The following is a 27,325-nucleotide window of genomic DNA, read 5'->3' as shown; positions in this document are numbered from 1 at the left end:
CCCTGTATATCCACCAGGTAGACCCATTGTTTTTGGTAGGGGTTACCTTACCGAACCATTATCTTTGTTTCTGACCAGACACCTTAAGCCTTTGTTGACCCATGTTCGTTCTCGATTACAGGATACAACAGAATTTTTACAGATTATATCTGAGGCACAATTAGAATCTGGTTGGTTGATGTGCACATTGGACGTCAGTTCCTTGTACACAAATATACCACATTCAGCAGGATTGGAGGCTTTATCTTATTGGCTTAAGATTGCCCGTATTTATGAAGAGGATTTCAATTCTTTTCTTGTTGGCTTGGCAGAACTTGTTCTAACCAGCAATCTCTTTTTCTACCGAGACATTTGTTTTTGGCAAATCAAAGGTACAGCAATGGGAGCATCTTTTGCTCCCATTTATGCTGACCTTTTCATGGCATACATAGAGGAACATATTATTTACAACACTAGTCATAACATTTTTTTGCCAGAAATCGATATTTGGAGGCGGTGTTTGGATGATTGCTGGATGGTGTGGAGGGCTGATGTTGAGTATTTAACTGAATTTGTTTCATATTTGAATGATAATATATGGAGCATAGAGTTTACTGTCAATTATCATGCTGAAACAATTACGTTTCTTGATGTCCTGATTACTAGACAAGAAGATCATACCCTCAGTACTCAGGTATTCAGAAAATATCCTGAATACAACACAGTCCTTCACGCCTCCAGTTTTCATCCTCCGCATATTGCCAAAAACATACCCAAGTCACAATTTATACGTTTAAAACGTATATGTTCCCAGCAGGATGTCTTTGAGAAAGACAGATGTGATTTAATTAATAGATTTCGTGACAGGGGCTATCCCATGGGACACGTTCTCGCTGCTAGCAATTGGGTAAATTCTTTACCTAGAGAGGATTTTCTCCAATATAAAGCCAAAGATCAGAGGACTGTACAGCCATTAAGGTTTGTCACAACTTATGCTAGAAATTCAAATTTACTTATGGACAGTGTTCAGAAAAACTGGAACATATTGTCCAACATTCCTGAATTATCAGATGTATTACCTGAAAAATGTTTATTTTCATTTCGGAAAGGTAAAAACTTGGCTTCATATTTCAATCATTATAAACACACACACTTTACCAGTAGCACTGATTCAGTACAAACAACTTTGACTGGTGAAACGTTAGTGGGTTGTTTCCCATGTGGTCACTGTAGTAATTGTGACAAAATCTTTAAATCAAAGGAATTTACAAGCAGGAATTGTTCCAAAGTTTATGAACTATCATTTTTTGCAAATTGTAGTAGTGAATGGTTAATTTATCTGGCAACATGCAGTTGTGGTTCATTTTATGTTGGCCAAACCTCTCGGCCTTTAAGACTGCGCATTTCTGAACACATGAGCAATATTAAAAATAAGAAGATTAATAATGCTCTTTATAAACATACCACCAAACATCACACTGCTAAATTTTATTTTATGATTATTGACTTAATAAAGGGTACAAGATTTAATAAAACAGGATGGCATTCATTGCTAGATTCCAAGGAAAAGAAATGGATTACTAAATTAGGTGCTTTGTTTGCACCTGGACTAAATGAGCAATTTTAATTGAACCAATAGGACGTGATCTTGTCACTATTTAAATGCATCATTTTAGTTTTTTATTGTCACTGAAGAAGGCTGTGTGTGGTTTGCCAGCCGAAACCGGTCCGAGCTATTTTTGATGCTGTTTTCACAATAAATTATATATTTTTTCACTGGATCCTATTTGGTTGCTGGCTTCTCATTGTGGACATTTATAAGCCTAGCCAGAGTGTATTTGGCTTCCGCCTCCCTATTAGATTAGCCTACTGTGCCTCTGTAAAGTAGGTCACAGAAGGTACCCTTTTAAGATTAGTTTACTGTGCCTCTGTCTAGCAGGGACACAGGAGAGATCCCAGGGGTGAATTTGCAATTTCCCATCCACGCGTCCAAATTTCGCTTGAAGAGGTTCAGCGAGGGACTATGTCTAACATGAACTGGGATTCTATTCCAGAGTGAGGGGAGCCTTTGGGAAATGAATCTGTCCTATTTATTTTTGTGCTAAGGTTTAGGTCCCTGGAGCGTGTAGCTCTAAGGGACTTGGATTTTTTGAGGTGGAGCATGTCCATTAATTCTGGGTTTGACATGGCTTTGTATGTCAGGCATAGATCGCCTCTGAGTAGGCGGTAAGCAACTGAGTAGAGCTGGAGTTTCTTTAGTCGAGCTGCATAGGACATCCGTTTGTAGCCCATGATCCTCTTGGTGAGGAACTTTTGGGGTCTCTCCAGTTTCTGCAGGTGTTGGGTAAGGTACATCCCAAAAGTTGCAGTCCAGGTTACCCACCCGCCATCCCCCTTTTCTTCTGATGGAACCTATCTTTCCTTCTCTGATTTATACAACCTATGTGGTGTATTTGCTTGTAGATGAAGGTAAAGTTTATTTTGGTGTGTATAATTTTATATATACATATAAATTTTGGCTACCCTTTTAGAGGGGCACCTGACGTCTGGGGCAAGAAAAACTTAAGAAAATGTCGTCAGCTGCTTCTTTTATACCCCTGATGACCTGACAGCAGCCGACGCAGGACCCAAGACTTTGGAATTCAGGCCGACTGAGGGCAACCTGCCAGCAGGATTACCCAAATGTAATGACTGCAACAGTGAATACACTCGAACATCTACATTTATGGTAAGTGTACACAACTGTACTTTATTGGCCTATAATTTTTAGGGTAGCTTACAGGTTCACTCTTAAGTAAAAGCATTGTTTTTCCTGTTGTTATCCAGGTTGGTGTCTGTTCAGAGTGCGCATATAAATGGTTCTTACTCATGGCTAAATCTTCGTGCAAAGATGTTAATACTTTTAACCATAAGTTAGGTTCTGCATCTGGGCCTGGGGTTTTCCAGTTAGAGTTTTTTCTTAGCTTTGTTTCAATCTCTCTGGCTGTTACTTCATCCCATTTCATAACCTGTACCTTTACACTTCTTATTCTTTCTTTTACTTCTTCTATCCATTTAGCATCTTATGTTCCACAGGATCTTCATGGATACATTTCATGTATCTATCTTCTTTTTATGGCGGTTTTTCAATTCCTTTTACCTCGTTTCCCAGTTCTCTATAAAATCTTTTTGGGTCATCAATAAATTGCTTATTTTGTACTTTTCTTTTATATTTATCTTTGTATCTTCTAAGTTTCTCCACCTGTGCTGAAATTGTTGGTTTATTTGTGATAGTGCATGATAGATCCTATTCTGTTCTAATACTCTGCATTGTTTTTATCACCTCTGTCTTTCTTAGTGTTTTTGTTGATCTATTCCCTCTTCTATAGTCTTCTAACAGTGACACTTCTTGTCTTAATTGCTTTATAGTTTTCTCTAGTCGATATTTCCATGATGGTATTCAGTTTGTTGTATTAATGAATGCAAAGGTTTCCATCTTGGAGACTAAGCCATTGTTATTTAAAACCAGATTCAATATTCGATCATACTTGCCAAACACTATTTTTGCAGGCCCCGGCTCTGAGATTGGACTACAGTGGGAAATAGCAAATTCCTCATTGCCTACTATTCCATTATGTGTTAAATTTCTGTCACAGTTAACCTGTTTTTTTTTTTTTTGTTAAGTTCAGTCAGTTTTTTGTCAACCACCTAAATGACAACCGTGCATATATAACATATATACACATATACATGTGCATATATACAATAGTGTATGTATACCTAACCAATATGGAGGTCCTAATGTAGTAAGCCAAGCACCTTTCTCCTGGTAGACTTTGACTGTCTCACCATCAACAGGGAGACTTGTACATCTTCGAATAAGTATGCCCAGTGATTTCTGGACTTCATAAATATAAAACTACCTAGACCATTTAGTCCATACCCCAGCCAGAGGAGATAAAATCTTGTTCATTCTTATCAGTATGGGATAGCTCATCCCTGGTCAAATCAGGCCACAGGTTAGTCACATTCATATTAATAAAGAAGCCAAAAGCATCCTCCAGTACATATGCATACTGTAGCACCCCCATTGTGAGGTCTTTCCTAGTGAGATCTGACCATATAACATATCTCATTTGAAGTTCCTAGCACCAACTAAATTAAAAATCCTTCCCCAAAGCAGATTATAACGTCTTGCAGGATGGTATAAGTAGCTTCACTGCACCTCCCCCCTCAGATGGAACTGGCAGCTATACCGAGTTCTACACAAATGCTTTATACAAACACCTGAACAACTGCATTGACTCAGCTGTACTGGATATGACCAAAACAAGCTCCTCAAGGAAGAGCAAACTTGTCTGGTGGACAACTGCCATTAACGGGCTTTACGATAAGAGGAATAAATTGCTGTCTAAGAGTAAGAGGGAACAAGCCCTAAACTGGAAACACTCCCTCCTCAGCTTAAACAAGCAAATAAGACTTCTTGTGAAGTCCTTCAAAGGTAACTGCAAATCCAAATTAGCTTCCTTGACTCATAAGGCATTCTTTAGTTACATCTGTAACTTAAAAGGAAAGGCCCAGATTTGTGCCGAATTGGTAGTAAATGATACCACATATACCGAGCCTGTGGACATTGCTAACCTGTTAGCTGAAAGTTCTGTGAAAACTTCACTCCCCTGTCCCCGCCACACTTACCCAAGATATCTCATCCACCTGTCCTCTACCTTGTGTCTCTAAAGAGCAGGTTGTGAACACCCTCTCTGAGGTCAAAAACTTAGCATCCATTACACCTGATAACATCCCAGGCTATGTTCTACATGGGCTCAAACAAAAATGCATTCAATCAGAGTCTAAGCACTAGCTTCTACAGCTGAATGGAAAAAGGCCACCGTTATCCCCTTGCACAAAGGCGGTGCTTCCACTGACCTTGGGAACTATAGATGTATTAGCCTGACTAGCCTTATTTGTAAGGCCATGGAGAGAAAAATCATGGACCTTATCAGTAAAGATATTGGTAACCTCCAAACACTTGATCCTTCTCAATTTGGATTTGTCAAAGGGAGATCATGCCCTTTTAATGTGGTGGACTTCTTCGAGACAGTCACCAAGGCCGTTAATGAGGGGAATCTGTGCATGCAGCCTACATACCTCTCAACTCTCCAGATTTTCACAGAATGTCCAGATTTTTGCCTCTTATTTTTGGTTTGTTCCTCATAAAATTTTGGTTTTCTGGTAAGCGTTGAGGATTGAAGTAATTTAATAATACTAAATAATGACAGACAGATTGACTTTCAGACTTTATAACATTCAGAAAATATATAATGAAGCCAAATCTGTCATTCTATCAACTTTTTAAGTTTATAGGAGCAATGTGTAAAATCTGTATGTCTAGCTTTGTCCAGATTTTTTGTGATGTGAGGCTGAGAGGTATGACAGCCTTCCTAGACTTAGCCAAAGCTTTTGACACTATCCCCCACTCAGGCATAATTGACAAACTCACCCAGCTAGGTATCAACCTATATATCATTAGATGGGTTGCTAACTGGCTCACTGATAAAACCCATGTAGTCAAAATAGGAGAGCCCACCTTCAACAGCAGACCTGTATGTAACCAGTGATATTCTACAAAGATCAGTCCTGGGATCTGTACTGTTAGGAATCCTATTTTTCTGAAGTGCAAGCTAAAACTAAAGGTCTGTGGCTGGCAAAGTTTGCTGATGACAGCAAACAGGGAGCGGTCATAGAATCTCCAAATGATTTGAACATCCTACAAGAGGGTCTTACACAAACAAATGACTGGTGCCAAAGTCATGGCCTTAAACTCAATGCAAAAAAATATTTTATCATCCCTTTCTGTAAGAGTGATGATGTTCTTTGTGTTTCACTGTTGCAGTCATCACACTTGGGTTATCTGCTTGCAGGTAGTCCTCAATCGGCCCGAATACCAGAGACTTAGTATTTCTGCATCAGTTGCTGTCACTCCAGGACTGAGTCAGGTCATCAGGGATAAAAAAACAGGCAGCCGACACCATTACACCAGTCTTTCTTGCTGAGGAGCCCATAGCAGAAGCAGTTCCCACGAGTGCTAGTCGGCCACTACCCGAGTTTCGTTTTTGAATTGAATTATCCTGAAGTCTTCTGAAGCTAAGTACCCCATTGGGGGTCCTTTTTTCTTGCTCTAACCAATGTCAGAAAAAGTTAACAATTGTCTTGCCTGTGGAAAGCAAATACCACACCGAGATTTCCATTCTTACTGCATCACCTGTTTAAGCTCAGACCACAACATCCCCCACTGTCGGTTTTGTGCCTTGTTCAACGTCCAAACTATTCGTCATCTGGCTCTTTTTGTTGCTAAATACTTTCGTTCTCAATCTCCATATTCCAAAATGGCATCTATAAGCCATCTGACTACCAATCTACTGAAAAAACGTAAGGATAAAGACAGAGACAGACCGCACAGGTCCAAAGCTGCCAACGACGCTTCTGTTAAGCTAGTCGCCAGTTCGCCGGTGCTCAGTGAGGCGCTTTCGCAGCCCCTGATGCCCACTTCAATGGATTTGCAGGCCTCTGCCGAGACCCATCGGAGTCTGGTATGCCACGAGACTCTTCGACGGAACCTGCGGATGTCTCTACCGTGGATGGGTCCAGAGCCACTGAGCAGGTACCGGCTACTGAGGAAGTTCTTCACACTACCGATATTCAACACAAACCGACGACTTCTTTTGCATTTTCAGTTCTGTCTAAAGCTACTGAGTTTCTAAGGCCAAGAGTACGCGCTGTCTAAATGAATGATGACCCAAAAACATGCACCTTCTTCCTTGCCACAACATCAGATGATTAAAATGGCAGAAGACCTTATTATGTTGATTAGGGGAAGCCAGCCTTCCCCTGCTATGAGGAAAATAGACCTGTCCCCAGCAGCTTTAACAGACCAAGAGTCCAACAACTCTGAGGTATCTGATTATGAGGACATGGCTTTATCTGCTTATGAGGATTCAGATGCAGAGGAATCCATTCCCTCTGCTTCCCCTCCAGAGGATTTTTCTTTTGGGGAAACCTTACATACTTTGAGAGCATTTCCACTGGGAATGCCAAGACTCTCCTCTGTCCAAAAAGAGACTCGGAGAATTTCTAGACTTGTCTCAACATAGGCCCTTAGTAATACCCCCAGCCCTGGATTTTATTTATTTTATTTTATTTATTTTATTTTACATTTGTTGTGGATGATGTTTTTATGGAATCCATTTTAACTCCTGATACTTTATCCCCTGGTCATAGGAATCCAGACAGGTACTACAGAGTACTTGACTCTCTCAAATTCCTTTTCAGAAATCCTACTGCTGACCCAGAGGTCATTTCACAGGGGCCTAAAGGTATAAAAACAACTACAGCTAAGAATCCCACCCCTTTGGAAAGGGATTCCCGAGCTTTAGACAGATGGGATAAAAAAGTGTACACCTCTGCAGCTCTCACCATTAGGGCATTGAATTGCCAGTTTCACATGCTGAAATACCAGCAGCATATTATGGAACATATTAAGCAAAAATTAGCTACCTTTACAGACTGTGCAGAAAATAAAGAATTACAAGAACTTATGCATTCTACAAGCCAAGTCAGCAAGCATACTTTGCAGTGTGGTTTTGATGCCCTAGAAGCATCTTGCAGGGCAGCAGTCACTGGTTCTGTACTGAGAAGGCATGCTTGGCTTAAAGAACAAACCTTGCCAGACCATGTCAAGTCAAAATTACTAGACGCTCCTTTGAACAAGAGCAATCTGCTTGGCACCAAAGCAGAAGAGGTTCTAAAAAAGATGGAAGAAAAAGCTAAATCTATGCAGACAGTCAAAGATTTCTTGCAAGTGCAGCCTCCTTGATTCAGTAGGCATTGCCCCTCGAAACATTGGTCCTTTCTAGCCCCCTCAAGGCCATCTCAAACTAGACCCAGGGGTAAAAGACCTCCCAGACTACAGTCTCAGGGTATGCAGAGATCTAAGCAGTGGAGTGCCTCCACGTCAAAAACAGGGAGTGCTGAGCCACCCCAGTATGGAATGAATTCACAATGACATCTCAACTCCATTCCTCACCTTTACCCAACATCTCATGCCCCTAGGAGGAAAACTTGCCCATCAAGCAAAAAACTGGACCTCCATCACCAAAGACGTGATGGGTCCTCAACACTGCATCCCAGGGGTACAAAGTTTACTTCCACTCACTGCCAACCCAAAAAGGGTTCCCAGACCTTTCTCCAAACCAGTGGGCAGAGACACAAAACCAAGTTCAGTCCCTGCTCTCCATAAGGGTGATTCAGCCTGTTTCTGCAGAACAGATAGGTCAAGGGTTCTATTCCAGACTTTTCCTGGTACCCATTAAAGACAGCAATTGGTACCCAATCCTAGATCTTTCCACTCTAAACATCTTCTTGGTGGTACTAAAATTAAAAATGCTCACCGTTCAGCAGCTTCTTCCTATGCTGTCCAAAGATGCCTGGTTAGCCACCCTAGACCTAAAAGAAGCCTATCTGCACATCCCTATCAGGGACTCATTCAGGAAATACCTATGTTTCAGGGCAGGATCTATGCATTATCACTTCTCTGCACTTCCCTTTGGCTTATCCACTGCTCCCAGAGTATTCACAAAAAGCCTGGCTTGAGCCATTGCCTATTGCAGACAGAGAAAAATTCAAATGTTACCCGCACTTGGACAATTGCCTGATTCAGGCAGACAGTCAGGAAAAGATGTTGCATCACCTGACATTTGTAAAGAAACTTCTAACCTCCCTGGGGTACACTATCAACGAAAAGAAATCAAAACTAGTCCCCAGTCAAAAGATTGTATTCCTGGGAGCAAGCTTGGACACAGCATCCCAGATAGCATTCCTTACACCAGAAAAACAAGCCTGTCTGACAGGATACTTCACTCAAATGGCCACCAGAACCCAGCTATCCGCAAGGAAAATCCTACAGGTCCTTGGGTTCATAGCCTCTTGCATCCTCCTAATTCCATATGCCAGACTGCCTGTGAGGAAACTTCAGTGGTACTTAAAAAGTGTTTGGTGCCAACATTCTCAGGACCTGAAAACCATCATACCTATCATACCTTGTCTAAGACAAAGTTTCTTTGGTGGGCAGCAGCATGCAACCACAACAAGGGACTTCCCTTTACTCAACCCCACGCCGCCCAGACCCTAACCACAGATGCATCCAACTGGGCCACTGGAGCCCAAGTCAAATTCATCTGCACATCAACCAAAAAGAGATGTTAGCTGTTCAGCACACCCTGACAGCTGTCAGATCCCTACTGTCACCAGGACCCCTGCTTATAAAAACAGACAACACCACAGTTATGTGGTACATCAACAAGCAAGGGAGAACCCACTCTGCAGGCTTGCCATGGCCCTGTGGAACACAGCCTTGGACATGCATATTCATCTGCAAGCTCAATTCCTGCCAGGCAAACACAACTCTCTGGCAGACGACAAGTAGAAGTCTCCTAGAGCCACACAAGTGGCAATTAGAACCCAGCACCTTCAGCCTTCTAATCCAGAAATGGGGATCCTAGAGGTGGACCTCTTTGCCTCCCCCTGCAGTCACCAGCTCAGAAAATTCTGCACCAGGACACATCACAGCAGGGCCTGGAAAGTGGATGCCCTATCCTTTCAGTGGGAAAACCTCTCAATCTATGCATTTCCCCCTCTGCCTCTTCTCCCAAAAATATTACTCAAGATAAGACAGGACAGACCAAGGACTATCCTGATTGTCCCAGACTGGCCATGCCAGCACTGGTACCCACTACTGCGCAGGCTGTCATCGGTGCCACCCTGGCATCTACCCCAGATCCCAACCCTCCTCACTCAGCAGAGGGATCAGATCATGCACCTGCAACTGCAAACCCTGAATCTTGCAGCCTGGCTTATTCCTTGAATTCTGCCCCAGTGACCGGCCTAAGCAAGCAGGTGCTGGACATCATTCTTGAAGCCAGAAGACCCAGTACAAGGAAATCCTATGCTGATAAGTAGAAAGGGTATTGAAACTGGATCCAATCTAAAGGAGAGGACACAACACTGCCCTCTTTACCTCTAATCCTGGATTACCTAGCAGATCTACTGCACAGAGGCCTATCCTTCTCCTCCATTAAGATCCATGCCTCTGCCATCTTGGCTCATTACAACACTGAGCTACCGCTGTTCTCTCAACCCCTCATCAAACAGTTCCTGAGAGGGGCAAACAACTTAAGGCCACCAAGGAGAGCACCCACCCCTGATTGGGACCTTAACTTTGTACTGGAAAAGCTCACACTACCCCCCTTTGAGCCTGAAATGTCAGCAGAGTTAAAATTCCTCTCTTGGAAAACAGCCTTGCTTCTGGCTATCACTTCTGCTAGAAGAGTGTCTGAGCTGCAAGCACTTATGGCTGTGGAATCCTTCATTATTTTTCATGCTGACAGGGACTCCCTCAGGACTAACCCTTTATTTATGCCTAAGGTGGTGTCCAGTGTGGCTCTCAACCAATCTTTTCCATTTGCCAGCCTTCTTCCCTAATCCTCAAAATAAAGGGGAAAGGATCCTGCACTCCTTGGACGTGCACAGACAGCTCAGATTCTACCTTGATAGGACTAAGCCCTTCAGGAAATCTGACCAGTTACTAGTCAGTTTTGCACCAGGGGCAGAGGGCAAGGCCATTTCAAAACAAAGCATTTCCAAATGGATAGCACACTGTATCCATTTCTGCTACAAACACCATGGGAAACCAACCCCTCAGGGGATCAGAACACATTCCACTAGGGCAACTTCTACATCTACAACATTCCTCAGGGGAGTCCCTACCAGGGACATTCTGGAAGCTTCTGCCTGGAGTTCTGTACACACCTTCACCAAGCATTACTACCTGCCTATCTTTTCCAAATCCAGGGCAGGTTTTGCAACAGCAGTCCTGCAGGGCATACTAGCCAGCCGCAACTCTTCTTGACTACCTCCACTTCTTCAGCTTTGGGAATCGACCCAAGTGTGATGACTGCAACAGTGAAACACGAAGAACATAGTACAGTTGTGTAGACTTACCATAAATGTAGATGTTCAAGTGTATTCACTGTTGCAGTCCTGGTTTCCCTCCCTCCAGCCCCCTTGTCTCTCTCTCTCTCCCCTATATTACTCACTCCTTTCAGGAGTATTGATATTGGTATTTACTTTTTACTGGTGATGTTTTTCCCACCATAGCTTAGCTCCCTATTTGGGGGCTCCTGACATTTGGGGCAAGAAAAACTGATGTAATGGCATCGGCTGCCTGTTTTTATACCCCTGACAACCTGACGTCAGTCCTAGAGTGACAGCAATCGATGCAGAAATACTAAGTCTCTGGTATGTGGACCGACTGAGGGCTACCTGCAAGCAGATAACTCAAGTGTGATGACTGCAACAGTGAATACACTCGAACATCTACATTTATGGTAAGTGTACACAAGTCTGTACTTTCTTGCTAACTACCACATCAGTGACAACACCCTGTGGTGAGAGACCTGTGCACACAAGTTGACAGCAACCTTACCTTTGATCACCATGTCTCCACAGTGGTAAGAAGGACATTCTATATTGCTCATTTCATAAGTAAGGGCATTGCTTCCAGAAAAAAAAAAGAAGTTATAACCTCCCTGTACTCTTCCCTCATCTGGCTATTAACTGAGTACAGTGCCCATTTTGGTATGCATCTTTCCAAGCACCTGCAGCAATTGAAGAGACCACAAAGGTTCTTCACAAGGAAAATTCAAGGTCTTCAACAGCTGTCCTATCAGGATTGTGTGAAATCACTGTCATTTTATTCTGTTTCATACAGACTACTCAGAGGCAATCTCTGCCTTGCATATAAGGCAATCTTTGACCCCACTTTATTGGAAATGCTGCATATCTGTAAGTCAAATGGTACACGGGTTACTGCCCTATTGGCCTTAACCTGATATGTGACATTAATAGAACCTGCTGGAGGGACAGTTTTGTGTCTCAGAGGTTACCACACCTTTGGAACAGACTTCCACTTCATGTCAAGTAGAGCACCTCATTGGCCCTCTTCAAACGCAATCAGGACGATTGGATGGGTAACCGCAGATTCACCCCAGGGGTTCCACTTGTGTCCCTCTTGGACAGGGGTGATAGGTGCTGATCATGGAAATAAGAGTAAAACTTGGCTAGGCTTGTAAGGGTCCTAGGGCCATTAGCCTAGTAACCTCCTATGAATAATCTACTAAAACCGAATGAGGACCCTGACTAAATTCAGAAGCTCTTTCCACTTTGATTCCATTGCTTATGTGAATTTTTGTTTACTGCAGAGCTCTATGCACTTGTAAATTGTTGCACAGATGCATTGGTCCCCTTCAGAAATAAATACATTGCAAAATTCAGAAATAACCCCTATGATGGAACCCTAATGTACACAGGCTCTGTAATAAAAAAATCATTCCATGCAGAAGTAAGTCTAACTGTCTCAAGAAGCCAACAAATGCCTTTGCTAAACTAAGCAAGGAGCTTTGATTCTTATTCAAATAAACAGAAGCCAGATATGAGGTAAAATAGCCACACAGGTGAAAGTTAACCACAATGCCTTCTTTAACTGTATTAGAAATCTCAAAAATAATACCCAGGCCTGTGCAGAACTAATAGTAAATGATATCACATACTTAGACACTGAGGACATGGCCAATCTACTGGCAAACAAATTCAGTCCCAACCTCACCTCCCACTCCCTCCAGTATTCTTAGATCAAATACCCACTTCTGACCTCCTCCTCCTCAAATCTCCCGAGCGCAAGTTCTCAAGGCACTATCTTAGGCCAAGAACATTACATGTATGGGGTTAGATAACATACCAGGATGTCTATTGGTTAGCTTAAACATGAATTGTCAGACTCCTTACAGCGGCTATTCAGTATTACCCTCAGAACATGCTTTGTACTGGATAAATGCACGACGGCAACAGTCATTCCCTTGTACAAAGGTGGAGCTACAACAGACCCAGGTAATTACATATCCATAAGCCTGAACAGCCTTATATGTAAGGCTATAGAAAGGATAATTGTGGAACTAATAAGGTTTATAGGTGACCTACAGACTCTGACCTCTACTCATTTTGAATTCATTGGGGGCAGGTCCTGCATACCTAACTTAGTTGACATCTTCAGAAAAGTCACTGAGGCAGTGGATGAGGACAAATCAGTAAACACTGCCTATCTGGACCTTGCAATGGCATTCAGCTCCACCACCACACTCGGGCACCATAGATAAATCTCCCAGCTAACTATTGAATCCTATGTAACTCACTGGGGTGCAAATTGGTTTACAAATAGAATGCAGGAAGTAAGGATTTGTGGCTGTACCTCCCCCAAAAGACCTGTCACTAGTGAAGTACCGCAGGGTTTAGCCCTGGTGCCACTTCTTTTTGACATTTACTTCTCAGAGGTCAAAGCTACTGTTAAGGGATTGTGACTGACCAAGTTTGCAGATGACTGCAGATGTCATGCCTTTATAAACTCCCCAGAGGAAACCATGATCCTACAAGAGGGCCTATCCCAAATAAGTTGTTGGTGCCAAAACCAAGGATTTGAAGCTGAATGACAAGATATGTATAATCCTATCCTTTGGCAAGTATGACTTCCTTTGTAACTAACACATTGACAACACCCCTCTGAAACTGATTGCACAGTTAAGATCTGGGGCCTATGTTGACAGTGAACCATCCTTTGATCACCAAGTCTCCAATATTGTAAGGAAGCCCTTTTTCGTCAAACAGATTATATCAAAGGGTATGACGTCCAGATCAGAGGATGTATTTGGTCCTCTGTAGTTGTCACTTATTAGGACAATAAGAGTTATAATGCCCCTTTCAGTATGTACCTGTCCAAATACTTGTCATAGCTGGAATAACAATGCTTCCTCATAAAAAAAAAATCAAGGGCTTAAATCATAAAAATGACTTAGATAAAGCTTTTCTCTTCTCATTATCATCCAAGCTTATAGATCCTCAGCAGACCTGTTCTATGAGACCCATTACACATTCAGATGTCCTGGGGTGTCAGAAACACCCACTTAAGGGACTTGTCTCTTTTGAAAGGTTATCAGAACATGTTGGAGGGAGAGGTATGTATCATAGAAAATACCACTTCTGTGGAATTGGGTTCCTTTCCACATAATTCATAGTAATTTTGTTATGCTATTCAAACACAATTTGGATGAATGGATGACTGCAAATTTGCCCCTGGTTTAGTGCCAATGACTCTCATGGATGGGGGCACATAAGTAATTAACAAACTCATGTGGCCTATCTTTTGGAGGTCCTTATTGCAGAATATCATGGGAATGCAGGGCTGGGCTTCTTAAGATTCTGACAGAATAATAGCCTTGTAAGTCTCTATGAACAAGTGCTACCTCTGTAGATGACTCATGAACAGTTTTACATCATATGCATGATGTTCTTGAACTCTGTTTGCTGTACTTGTAAATAAGAATGATGCTACTTAATTTAAACAAACTGAATAACTTGAATTATTGCCCATTTTTACTCCTACTGTTAGGTGTTCCACTTTATGCTGTCAGCTGTACTGTTGACAACAAGCTATACATTTTCTAGGTTAAAGAAAAAAGAAAACTAAGGCAGATTTTGCTTTATTTGGTTGATTTCAATTTTGGAAGATCTGATTTATTAAACATGGATTTTAATCTTTGTTGGTCCATTCCTGTGTTAAGGCATGTGGACCATTGTCCTTTGACAGGAATGAGCTGGTAGTCAGTATTCAGTGCAGGAAGGATTTTTTTTTAATGATCTAGCCATTATTTCTCACCTACCTTTGGGGGTAGCATAGATGTGTAATGACACTAGTGCAGGTTGTACTAGTATGTTCTTGAGTACACCTCTTGTTTTTACATTGTCAGTTACTCCATCTTTCCACAAGGGCACTACTACAGTACCTTAGTGGCCTACCATTCCTCAAAAGTAAGTCAGCAGTCCGTCATGAAATTTCCTTCCTTGTCTGTGTATTCTAGCATTCGGGTCCTATTCAAATATAAGTTGCCAGTGGCATGAGTGGGGGAATGCCTGACCTCATTAGGCGATCTTAAGTAAATGTGAATCTTAATCAGATAAAACTGTAAAAGTAAGGTAAGTTAGTTTTGCTACAGGTCCAGTGTAAACTGCTACTCTCCTGTTCTTCAACATGGTTAAACGTTTGTAGTTTATATGCAGAATTATATATTCTTGCAGTAGAGGAAACAATCCAGCTTTTGTTTTCAAATGCAGCTATTTTACTTATTCACTTTGTTGTGCATGTTTTTTTTTTAGTGTAGACTGGAGCTACAGGACATAGGTGAACCCGTGGATCATGGAACAGCTTTTGGAAGGATCGCTTTCTCCTGCCCAAGGGAACAGGTATCTGGTACTCATCAGTCTGCACTATCATGCATCTTAGACGAGTGTGTGGCCAGTGGTGGGGCAAAACAGTTGTTTATGTAAATTGCTAAGTGGGCTGAAGACCAGGGGCCACTTTCAATCATGAACTTGTAAAAGTGGCAGAAGAAGAAAAGAGCGCACACCACAAATAATGCATCACATTAGAAAATGTGTTGCAAATCCAAGGTAGTCTGAAGTAATAATGACATGCACAATTACATAAATTGCTACCAGTCGACATAGTAAAATTGTTCAAATGTATAAAATTAAATTTAGCAATTAATTTCAGAATGTGCATCGACTGAAGAGCTTTGAAGATCTGTTTTCATGTAAAAAAAAATCATCTAATGCACTTGAACTTGTATCTGTCATTTAAGAAGACACTTTGTGCAGTTTGAAATGTTAATAGGGAGTTACCAGACCACAACAAGAGCTGAATTCATTTTTATTTATTTATTTATGTAAACATTTGTTGACTGGGTAGAGTGCAAATCCAGTTGTCATTTTTAGGCACAGCCAGGGGTTCACTACCACCAGTGATCTTTGGTTTGTCTTACTGTTTACAATTGTCTGTTCTTGCACTTTGTGTACGTTATTTGCAGTAACAGCATGAGTTATTTACAATAAACAAAAACTTTTGGCAGATAGGGCTGTATATATTTAAAATTATTATCATTCTATGTAGAAAAGATTGAGTAAATAATCATAGTGAAGTATAATTTGAGGAGACTGAAGTGACAAAGGAGACAGGGCAATTTAAGACGCAGAAGACAACAGCACTTGAATATGGAAGAAGGAATAAGTAGAGCGAGCCCCCATCCCACAAAGAAGTAACCTTGTAGACTGTGGTACCAACTAGAAGAATACTTGTGAAAAAGAGGGGACAACCTCCTATTTTGCCAGAATAACAGTGGTAATGTAGTATGGTAGAGGTCAGTGTAAATCTGCATATTTAATTCTCATTTAGGTATTACTAGTAGAGCAGGATTTTGCAATGGGAGTGCATAGTCGTGAGTTGGCAATATGGACTGCTGTACTAAGGGAAACTTTAGACTCTTTTGTGATTGGGCAAATTAGGCGTAAGATTTTATGTGCAGTGCAAGCAGAATCACTATTTTAAGTGCATATTATTCCACAGATTACAAATGAAAATGTGAAGTATTTTCATACTTTTAAGCATAATTAATGTTGTAGTGCTAAGTCTTCAGAAAGTACATGATGCAAATTCAGATGCATGACATGTTGCATCAACCTTTTAACATGCAATGTCAAAATCAAATCTTTAAGTTGCTTCTGATTTTCCTACAGACTTTTGCCCTTTCCCTTGCACAGTTTGTGATCCTGTGCAGATTGAGGATCATATCCTCTATACATGGTCAAAATTCACAGTTGAAGAGATTTTATTTCACTGAAAATACATGCAATGCAAATGAATCCCCTTACTTCCCAGGTGGCCTAGTACCATTATTTAAAACATTTAAAAACTCTTATTTAAAGCCTTTGTATTTTGCTGTGTTCTTATTTTTGTGGTAAAACATAGAGAACTGTTAGCAGAATTAAAAAGTTATCTCATCCTGGTCATTTTTAGTTTTGGCTGGAGTCCTCTTCATATAATGAATTTACCAGTACAGGAGCTGAGTACAGGCCTTGATAATAATCCCTGAAGGTCACCAGTATGTCTAATGGATTTCTGACTAGCAGCTCTGATGATGACCTTCAAACATCTTCTGCCTTACTTGCCCCTTTTTCCATTCACAACCAGAAAGCCAGCTGCTTTTTCACTTCTGCTGATTAATCTAATTCTACCTCAGTTTTAGAGAGCACTGACTTCCCAACTAACATTTCCTCCTAAACCTTGTCCTGCCTATAAGAGTGTAGCTTCTGTTTTTCTGTTATCCGTTTGTGTCACTCCCTTCGTGCAAGTAATCTGTCTTCCCTTATTTTTGACATATGATATTGCAAGGCAGATCTCAAGCAGTCTTCCAAGATTTCCCACCAGCTGAAAACATGCAATAACCATATGGTGTCACTGCACCTCATTTTCTAATGGGTTGTCAGACTGTTCCCTAATGTGTTAGGAATTGCAAATGAAACAGTCTGCAGTGTTTTAGTAGTACTCTGTGATCCATCTTCAAACACAAGGTAATAAGGGCATGGTCCAAAATGAGTATGGAATCCATTTCCAAAGCTTCTGCCATAAACAAATGAACATGAGAAATCAGAATCCAATTTAGTCTTAAAATATCTCGTATATACTGGAAAATATAGTATGCATACCATATCTGGTGTTGTCTTTTCTGTCTGTCTCAACTTTTGGGTATATCGGATGCGACCAGAACTGATGCCGGCAACTTTCAGACTGTTCCAAGGCTGAGGCTCCTCCCCTACCCATAATTCCCCTCCATCCTAACAGTTCGCCAGACTTCATTGCCACTTGTACCAGCAAGAAGTGGTCCTCAAGGTTCAGAGTAGTGTCATGATTTGTCTTTGAATTTTCAGATAAAGGAAGTCTTTCAAGTAGTTCTGTATTTTAAACATATTTATTAAGTTATCACTTAAGACACAGGAAAACACACATTAACAGAAAAGAAGGCAAAAAATATTAAGCTTTTTTTTCATTTACATGCACTGTATATCACTTATCATTTCTTTCTTTATCATCAGTGGAAAATTACCCAAAGATGTTGGGACACAGGGGTCAGGAATGATTCAGAGACTGTCGGATCCATCCCTTTCCCTCGGTACATCAGTACTGAATAGCTCAGCAAAGATATCTGCTTTGAAGTGAGCCTGACTGCACTTTAAAAAAGTCTCTTGTCTGAATGTTCAGATCCCAAGAAAACTCATTGAAGACCGCCTTTGCATTTGCTTTGTAGGTGTTTAAGAGGGCTGTCTCATTGTCTAGAGAAGAGGTATCCACACACACACACACTTGGTTCCTTTCGATCCCATCTGGCATCTACATCATCCTGTCCTTTCAGGACAGTCAGCTTCAGTGGGCTTCAACAGAGCTTGTGAGAAGAATCCACATTCAGCTTCTGATTCTTCTTTGTATCACCCCAACCATAGAAGAGTATAGGAAGCACTCATGCAAAAGGAGGCATTTAGACTTTCCAAAGGAGTCTCTCACTGACAAAGAAGTCCCCTTTGGGGACGTCTCGGAATTACTTCAGCAAAGGGGAGGGTCTGGTGCAACAATGCCCCTTCCCAAGAGGAATTGTTTTTTTCTTAAGGCCTTTGGAGCTGGCCCATCTATATTCCCTTGGTGATGTCCCTGTCCATCGATGGATGAGCTGATTGACCTGATGTCCTACTGAGCATGGAAGGACCCAGCCATGGAGCCCATAGTCCACATGTCCAACACAATTTTGGTTGTGCTCCAGGACAGGCCCCAGTGGAGCAGAAGGGCCCACAGTAGAAGCCATCATCATGAAAGGATCTCTTCCAAGAGCTCACTTGTGTCCATTCCCAAGCTGAAAGTCTCTGACCATGGAGAGACCTGGAAAGTGAACTTGCGCTTAGCCTTATGTGTACTGAATTCTCTTGCACACCAAATAAGATTTAAGATTAACTTGACTCTCTAGTACTATGACAGCAGAGTCAGGAAAAATTGTAAATTCACAGTTTGCAACCTTACAATCCATTTCAAATGTGAACGTGTGACTGTGTGCCGTTTGTCCAACATAGAAGATGGCACGTCTAGAGCAGTACGCTGGATGTCGCTGGATGTGTCTCCACAATTTTGCAGAGAGCTTTGAATCCACCCTTTTCGGGCCCAAGATTTAAAGACACACTCACCAGGAGTGAATAGGACTGCTTTTCAACCCCCTTACAAATCTCATCTTGGGAAAGTTCATTATATATATATATATATATATATATATATATATATATATATAAACAATGTGTCGGTTATGTACATCATGCAAAGATGTCAGGAATAAAAATAAGTTCTCCAAAGTCCACTTCATGCATTAAGTAGTACACAGTTTATTAGCAAGACAATCCACAGTTTACTATCCAAGATTAGATTAAGCACTTTCATTTCTGAAAAAACGAGTCTTCCTCTGAATCTGAATAGAAACAGCATAACATACTTAAAACTCATGCATTTAAAGATACAGACATACTTTTTGCAAATTTGTTCACCCTAGTAAAATGCACTTGGTTATAATATATTCAGATAACATGAAAGAAGTCTAAAGTGCAAGCAAAATTCATCATCCTACCATTTTAACCACCAAAACAGAAATATTAAATTCAGTAAAAATTATATAATAATAACAGCAAAGACAGTAAAGATTAGTGAGTTATCATAATGAACATAGCTGAACATGATGTCAAACATAAAAATAAGTTAAAAACCTGAGAGATGTGTAAATAAAATTCTAACTGTACATTGATAACCTAATAACATTATACATCCACAGCTAATAGTAAAAAAAAAATGTCCTTTCTATTCTAATTTCAAAGATCATTTTTTTAGTACTGCAGAGGTGGAAACCTTCTCATTCAAACATGGGGGCTGGGTAGCATTAAGCCTGAGTTGCCATAACAGTCTAATCTCAATGACCAGTCACCTGCTCTTGGTTATTAACCTTTTCCAGTGTGGCAAATTTAAAATTCCCAGGTCCATGACAGCCAAGGAGGTGTTTGTAAAGTGCGTTGTTATTGTTCTTCATACTGATGTCATACAGGTGTTCATAGATACTTTTACTTAGCAAATGTTCTGTTTTTCTAATATAGAAACTTGAACAATAACTGCACAATGAAATATACACTACCTCACATCTTACAATTACCCTTCCTTAACACTGCCAGTACCATTATCCAACTTTATCTGTTCATCAATCATAATGTTTGAGCAATGTTTATAGTAAACACGTCTAGAGGTCTCGTTCTTCACCAATTTAGTGTTTCATTCCTTGTTGTTCTCCATATATTGTTTAAAATTGAGTGGTTTTGTATACAAAAGTTGGTTCACTACCTAAAATATTTGTGTACATTGGAAAGGCTTTGATAATAATCCAAAGTCTCCTAATTATGCTCTTAATGTAGCTGGCACATTCATTATATTCAGTAAAAAGTGCCCTACTAAAATCAATTCCAGACTGTGTTGATACAGTAATAAGTTTATTATTAACCTTTTTAAAACTTTGTCCCAGTAATGGTATATATTTATACCCTATTCTGACAGAACATCTTCACTAATCTACTGAATAAACCTCAAGGGAGGGGTATCCTCTCTCTAAAAACAACCCCTCCACTTTTTGAAATTCATTAATCACTTCTCTTCTTGAAGTTCTGTATGCTGCCTGAATAACTTGGCCTCTCACTAAACTCCTTTTTTGTGACAATGGATGGAAACTGTCAAAATGAATTACTAAATGTTGGTTTGCAATATCTTTTTAACAAATCCATTATTACTCTTACTAATGAATGTGTCCAGATAGTTCAAATCTTTCTTATTAAATTGCCATGTGAATTTCAGGAATGTTGTGTTGTTTAAATAATTCACAAAATCACCCATTGCTAATTGTGGACCTAACCATAGTATGAATAAATCATCCAGGTATCTAAAGTAAAGCTTAGAATTTTTAAGTAAGGTGAAGTGAAAATGTGCACTTTTTACCAAGCTAAAGAACAAGGTTTGCATAGGCGGGGGCACAAACTGCACCCATTGCCACACCCTTTACTTGTCTGAAACATTCCACCCTCAAAAATATATAATTATTATTCAGTACTATAGACATAAGTTCTATGAGAAAAGATGGGTCATCCCCCGAAAATGGTGAGTAATTCACCAAACTTTCTTGGAAAAATTCCAATCCTTCCTCCTTGGGAATACAAGTAGAGATCAGTAAGAGCTATTGTAAGAAAATACATATTCTCTGACCAAAGGGGAGGGGAGGGATATTCTACTCAAAAAATCCCATGAATCAGAGTCTGAAAGATTAACGGCTATGACCTCTTACGTGGAGGCCTCAAGTCCATCTAGAGACACTTGCGAGCTGAAGACCAACAAAACAAGGAACCAGAAAGGGAGAGGACAGGGAAAAAGGAGGGGGTCATAATGGTGATTTGTGTTCATAACGATGGTTACACAAGGCCATACAATGGGTATAATATATTTAATTTTTGTGACATCCCTATTACTAAGGAGCATTTTAGTCTTTTTTCGAAAAAGTTTAAATGTGATCCTGCCCTTAGGTTTTAATGTAGTGGACTCGCTGTTTGAGTTAAAACTATTTATTAAGCAACTGAATTTAGCTTTTTTTTTTTTAAGAACGTGGTGGTGCAGCGGTAGCATTGTTGCCTCACAGCAAGAGGTTCTCCCATTCGATTCTCGGCTGGAGTGCGGGGAGTGCCTTCTGTGTGAAGTCTCCATGTCCTCCCCGCGGTTGGATGGGCGTTCAAAAGACATGCATAAATGGGCGTGCCTTTGTTGAAGGTTGGACGTCGAGCTGGCACCTTGGCGTTCGTTAAAATCTACTTTAGCGGACCGGAGTTCCGCTGTGGTGACCCCTAACCGGGAAAAACTGAAAGACAACCAAGAATGAGAAGAGTGAGATGAAAACGAAGGAGAACAAGAAAAGAAACATTTTCAAACCCCCTTCACGCATCCAATACTACAGGCTTTTCAGAAGGCCTGTACCAGTGATTATTATAAATTGGCTATTGAACAGAAACACCCCAAAATAAAAAATTTAAAACAGAAGGAGCTTTTGAAATTTAATTCCATCAGGCATGATAGGTCTGTAACAGTGATGAGACCAGACAAGTGGGGAGGTACTGTTATTGTTGAGTCCCTGCAATATTCCGCAGATGTGCTGGAAATGTTGTATGACTCAAATACGTATTTTAAATCCTCACATGGCGAGATCAATATAACTAATCACAACATTGATTTATTTTTGGAAGAACTTAATTTGGAGGGTAGAATTGATGTTGACACCTATATATTTCTTAATAAAAAAAATCCTTGTATTCCTTTGTTTTTTGAAATCTCAAAAGTACACAAGGGGGCAGAGAAACTAAAATATTGACCTATAGTGGCTGCACAAGGGTTGAAGTCTTACCCTATAAGCCACATTTATTGATAAAGTCAGGTAATGGTGCTCCAGTTTCCTCCCACATTCCGAAGATATGCTGTAGGTGGGTTGGACACTCTAAATTGGCACTAGGTGTGAGTGAGTGAGTGAGTGAGTGAGTGAGTGAGTGAGTGAGTGAGTGAGTGAGTGAGTGACAGAGTGTGTGTGCTGTAGGTGGGTTGGACACTCTAAATTGGCACTAGGTGTGAGTGAGTGAGTGAGTGAGTGAGTGAGTGAGTGAGTGAGTGAGTGAGTGAGTGACAGAGTGTGTGTGTGTGTGTGTGTGTGTGTGTGTGTGTGCGCAAGTACCTGCTACAGAAAAGAGTGCTGAAGGGCACTTATTGCCCGATGTGCTGAATGCATGGGAGTGAATCTAGGAATGGTATTGGTAGTGTTATTAGACTTGGAAGCGGAATTATAAGACATGTGGGATAGTGTACATTTCATTGTGTAGCTATTGTTCAAGTTTTCTATACAGGAAAAACTGAACGTTCACTAAGTAAAAGCATCTATGAACACTGGTATGACATCAGGGTGAAGAACAAAAATGACACACTTTACAAATACTCCCTTGGCTGTCATGGACCTGGGGATTTTAAATTTGCCATACTGGAAAAGGTTAATATCTAGCCAGAGGAGGGGACTGGTCATTGAGATTAGAGATTAAGGAACTGTTATGGCAACTCGGGCTTAATGCTACCTAACTGTCATATTTGAGATGTTTCCCATCTCTGCAGTACTAAACAAAAACGATTTTTAAAATTAGAATAGAATAATTTTTTTTTTTTTTTTTTTTAGCAGCTGTGGCTGTACTGTACTGGTATTAGGTTAGCAGTTACAATTTTATTTACATATTTCTCATTCATGTGTTTTTGACTTATTTTTATGTTTGGTGTAATGTTCACCTATGCTCATTATGACACACACTATTATTTATTGTTATTATATAGTTTTTACTGAATTTAATATTTCTGTTGTGGTGGTCAAAATGGTAGGATCATGAATTTTGCTTCCACTTTAGACTTCTTTCATGTTATCTGAATGTAATATAACCAAGTGTATTTTACTAGGGTGAACAAAATTGCAAAAACTATGTCTGTCTTTAAATGCATGATTTTAAGGATGTTATGCTGTTTCTATCCAGATTCTGAGGAAGTTCCTTTTTTTCCAAGAACAAAATTGCTTAATCTAATCTTGGAGAGTGAACTGTGAATTGTGTTGCTAATCCACTCTGTACTACTTAACAACTGAGGTGGACTTTGGAGATCTTATTTTTATTTCTGACATCTTTGTACGATATACATAACTGACTGTGTTTTTGGCATAACGGCTTTCACTTATGGGTTATGGTTTGGTTTTAAGCCGTTTTTGCCTGGGAAGGAGATTATTAAAGTTCACTGTATTAGTGGACAAGTTGAGCAGGAGCATTCTTCTGACACATGATTGTTCTGTCAGTCAAATAGTGTCTTCCATGATTATTAGCCGCACTTGTCCTCAGTGGTCCCAATGTGACTGGACTGAAACCAGCAGACCTCAATTTTGATACTAACACATTTTTCAGAGTCAGCTATGATTTCAGTGCTGTAACCATAGCCCTTGGCATAGAGTCCTCTGATGTGAAATTTTCTGTCATTGCCTGTGGCATTAGCATTAATATTGTTGGTGTCTAAGATCCCTCTGAGCCCCATTAATGTTGTTGGTGTCTAAGATCCCTGTGAGCCCAGGGTAGGTCTTTGGATTGTCTGGAATGGTTCCTGTGCCATTTTTATTGATGCCAGTATTAGCTTTCCATCCATTTGGGTGGTGTCTAACGTTGAACTCTGGCTTGATGGGTATTTCAGTGGAATTGAGGGTTGAACAGTCATAGTCAAAGGTCTTGATGCTGATTCATTACGTGTCACCCTCATCTGACTTTGGACTTGGGCAGTAGGATATGGTGCCCTAAATCTCAAATGTAACACTGATACCAACACCGGCGATGCAGACTGTTGTGTATATGCTACTCTCAGTGCCTGTTCATACCACGATTTTAGCCTTGGCAGAAGACATTTCTGGTCCTTTAGCAGTCCACCTTTTTACTTAGCAGGACAGAGGAGCTGGAGGCCTTCTACATAGTCATTTCATTGTATCTGGAAAAGTGTGTGCATCCTTATCCTCGGATCCACCACCTTTGAGACCTTTTTCAAGTTACTTTGAATCCCAAACAAGCATAGGTTTTTGACATGATCAACAGTAACAGAACACCCAATGATCTGGTAGGAAATAACAGTAGCTGTGGTGATTTCTAGAATGATAATCAGCCCGGAGGCATAAACAGACAGCAGCTGAGGCACCATGGTCCTCCGGCAGGGGGGGGGTCATCAACAGTCTAAACCATTCATGACTGTCCCACCTTGTAGGCAGTTGGGGGGGGGGTCATCTGTCTTTGCATGTGAAGAACTGAGATGCTGTTGTATTGGACAAGTTGCTAAAAATTGTGGTACATTGAGGCTGTACAATTCCCTTCTGTTCTCCTCCCCATCCCCCATCCCCCACTGTCCCCTAGCCGGGCATTTCACCCCATCAAAAGAGTGCTGCAGGAAGAGAACTACCAAAAGTAAAACAGTGTTTTGGGGAAGAAAGGGGTCTTCTGTAGTTGCTCTCAATGACACCATAGAAAACTTCCTTCTAGTTTATTTTGTCAAAATCAACAAAGTATATTACAGCACAGCTTAAATATGTGAGAGGTGCTTGTCAAGCAAACTGAAAAATGCATTAAATGGCTACCAAAATGTCTAAAACTTTGGAATTATTAACAGAACACATGATTACAAAAGTGAGTGGCGAAAAAGAAGCTGAGAAGAAAATCAGATGCATCTTTGTCTCTTCTAATCGTGGAGCCTTTGTTGACTATCACTTTTTTTGTTAAGCTTCAAAAACTTGCATCTAAATTGAATGGTTTTCTGCAGAAATTATCATGAGGAGAGAAAACTGTCAAGATGGCTTTTGCACAGGCTAACACCATCTTGAATTGCCTTGCCCTATGTTTCTGGTAATGAGGTAGGAAATTCTAGAGATCCATAGAAAGTTGGCAAAAACTAGAGATAAGCTGATTTAATTAGAAGGTAAGGCTCAATGAAAGAACGTATGAGATATATAGTTCCTAGAAAAGGAGGGACTGGAACTGCCTTAAATACACAAAAGGCAAACTTATAACTTGAGCTGCTTTTTTCAGTGAAAACCTTCTCTGAAAACCAACATTTGTCAGCATCAGACATGGTTGCTGAGCAATGCAAAATTATCATGGATTTGTTTGAAAACTGTTTTCTAAAAAGACCAGGTACTGTTGTACTTTTGAGGACTTGGCAAATGGGACATTATAGATGGTAGAAAAATCTCTTATTATTTTTCAGGATGAAATCCAACAGCAAACATAATTTCTGATGCTATGAAGGAACACTGTCTAAAAAATACATTTAAAGTGATGTATCCTACTGTTCTTAATGTCTCTGTTCCTGATGGAGTGAGACTCCTTATGCAGCCAGTTAAATCAGTGGATATAGTTCATAAATCTGAGAAGGTTGTTGAAGGTAATGAGCTGGACTCTTCTAGATAAGATGGAGAGACTGTCTGCACAAGATTCAGCCCTTAATGGAGGCGGATCAACCAGCTGAGCATTCACAGTATTGGGAAGGCTCTCAAAAACATGCTTCATTAAGTGTGGACAGATTCCGTGGCAAGTGTTATTGAAGACTGAGAACTGCTGGTAAAGTTGCTCTCTGGGACTATTTAGTTAATTCCAAGTACTAAGTTGTATTTTCACGTATTTATTTTTTTAAGCCAATCACTGTTCATTAGTGTGCTATGTATGATCTACATATGAGATGCTGATGACAGCTGCAAGTTTTTCCTTAGTATATGTGTGGTAATTGAACTTTTAATACTTTATGACTAAATCTTCAGAAACTTTGTTTTATAAGTCAACTGAAAGTTCCATGTATTCACTTGCATATGATATACTTATTGGATTATGCATGTAAGTTGTTTTTTGTGTTTATATGCATCCCTTTGGGATAAACATGCATGTTAACTGACTGCTTGTTGCCAAAATTATGACAATATTTTGTGGAAAGTACAGTTGAGCAAGATCATACTGTAACATTTGATGTTTGACTAGATCACTGTTGCAGTATTCCTGATTTATGGGATATATCTGACCAAGGATACCCTGTGTCTATCCAGTCTACAAAAGCTTAAACACCTTCCTCTCATGGCATACCTCTGACCTATGTACAAGACTACGTGCTGGTACTTGAGGGGCATAGGGTCGTGAAAATTATAAGAGCTTTCTTGCCCCAGAGAAGAGGACTGAGGCAAATATCAGTAGAGGATAAACACGGAAAGAGAGGGTGAAAATCAAAGAAAAATCCACCATGGAAAGGAGTAAAAGAGAAAATAGGGAGAAAGAGGTTGGGTGTTGTGATGAAGGGAGGAAATGCCAGCACAGCTAGCTGGAATTTTGTAAATAATTAGATGTCATTTCTGCATATCAACATGATTTATATTAGATGCTTGCATTACAACTGTATTAGAGCTGTATGTCATGTGTATATCAAACTGCTGGTACAGAAGTGTGTGTTGAAAAGATTTTTGCATAGTGCTGTTTGAAATGTAACCACGGTGTGCCCTACACTAATGGACTAGAACATAAGTGTACATGCACTATTGTAACTGTTTAAATGTATATATTTTAATAGTGGAAACTGGAGTACAGGAGGTTAACTTCAGAAAAAAATAGCTGAAAATAAATTACTTTATGGCTACGCAATAAAATATGGTGCCTTTACGTTTTCAATGAGCTAGAGACACAGAGT

At 40.3% G+C, this 27,325-nt stretch overlaps 1 protein-coding gene across 1 annotated transcript in view; it reads left to right on the top strand.

The window, feature by feature from the left end:
* The window catches only part of GLOD4 (glyoxalase domain containing 4), a 354,560-nt gene that overhangs the window by 244,637 nt on the left and 82,598 nt on the right, over window positions 1–27,325 (top strand). Inside the window, exon 6 of the mRNA XM_044054305.1 lies at window positions 15,274–15,360. Coding sequence (XP_043910240.1) covers window positions 15,274–15,360 — 87 coding nt within the window. The remainder of the gene's footprint in view (window positions 1–15,273; window positions 15,361–27,325) is intronic.

This window comes from Protopterus annectens, chromosome 13.part0 (assembly GCF_019279795.1).
Source record: "Protopterus annectens isolate FY-2018-M chromosome 13.part0, PAN1.0, whole genome shotgun sequence".
NCBI lineage: Eukaryota > Metazoa > Chordata > Ceratodontiformes > Protopteridae > Protopterus > Protopterus annectens.
The sequence above is the reverse complement of the archived record's forward strand: the minus strand, read 5'-3'. Positions and strand labels throughout refer to the sequence as shown.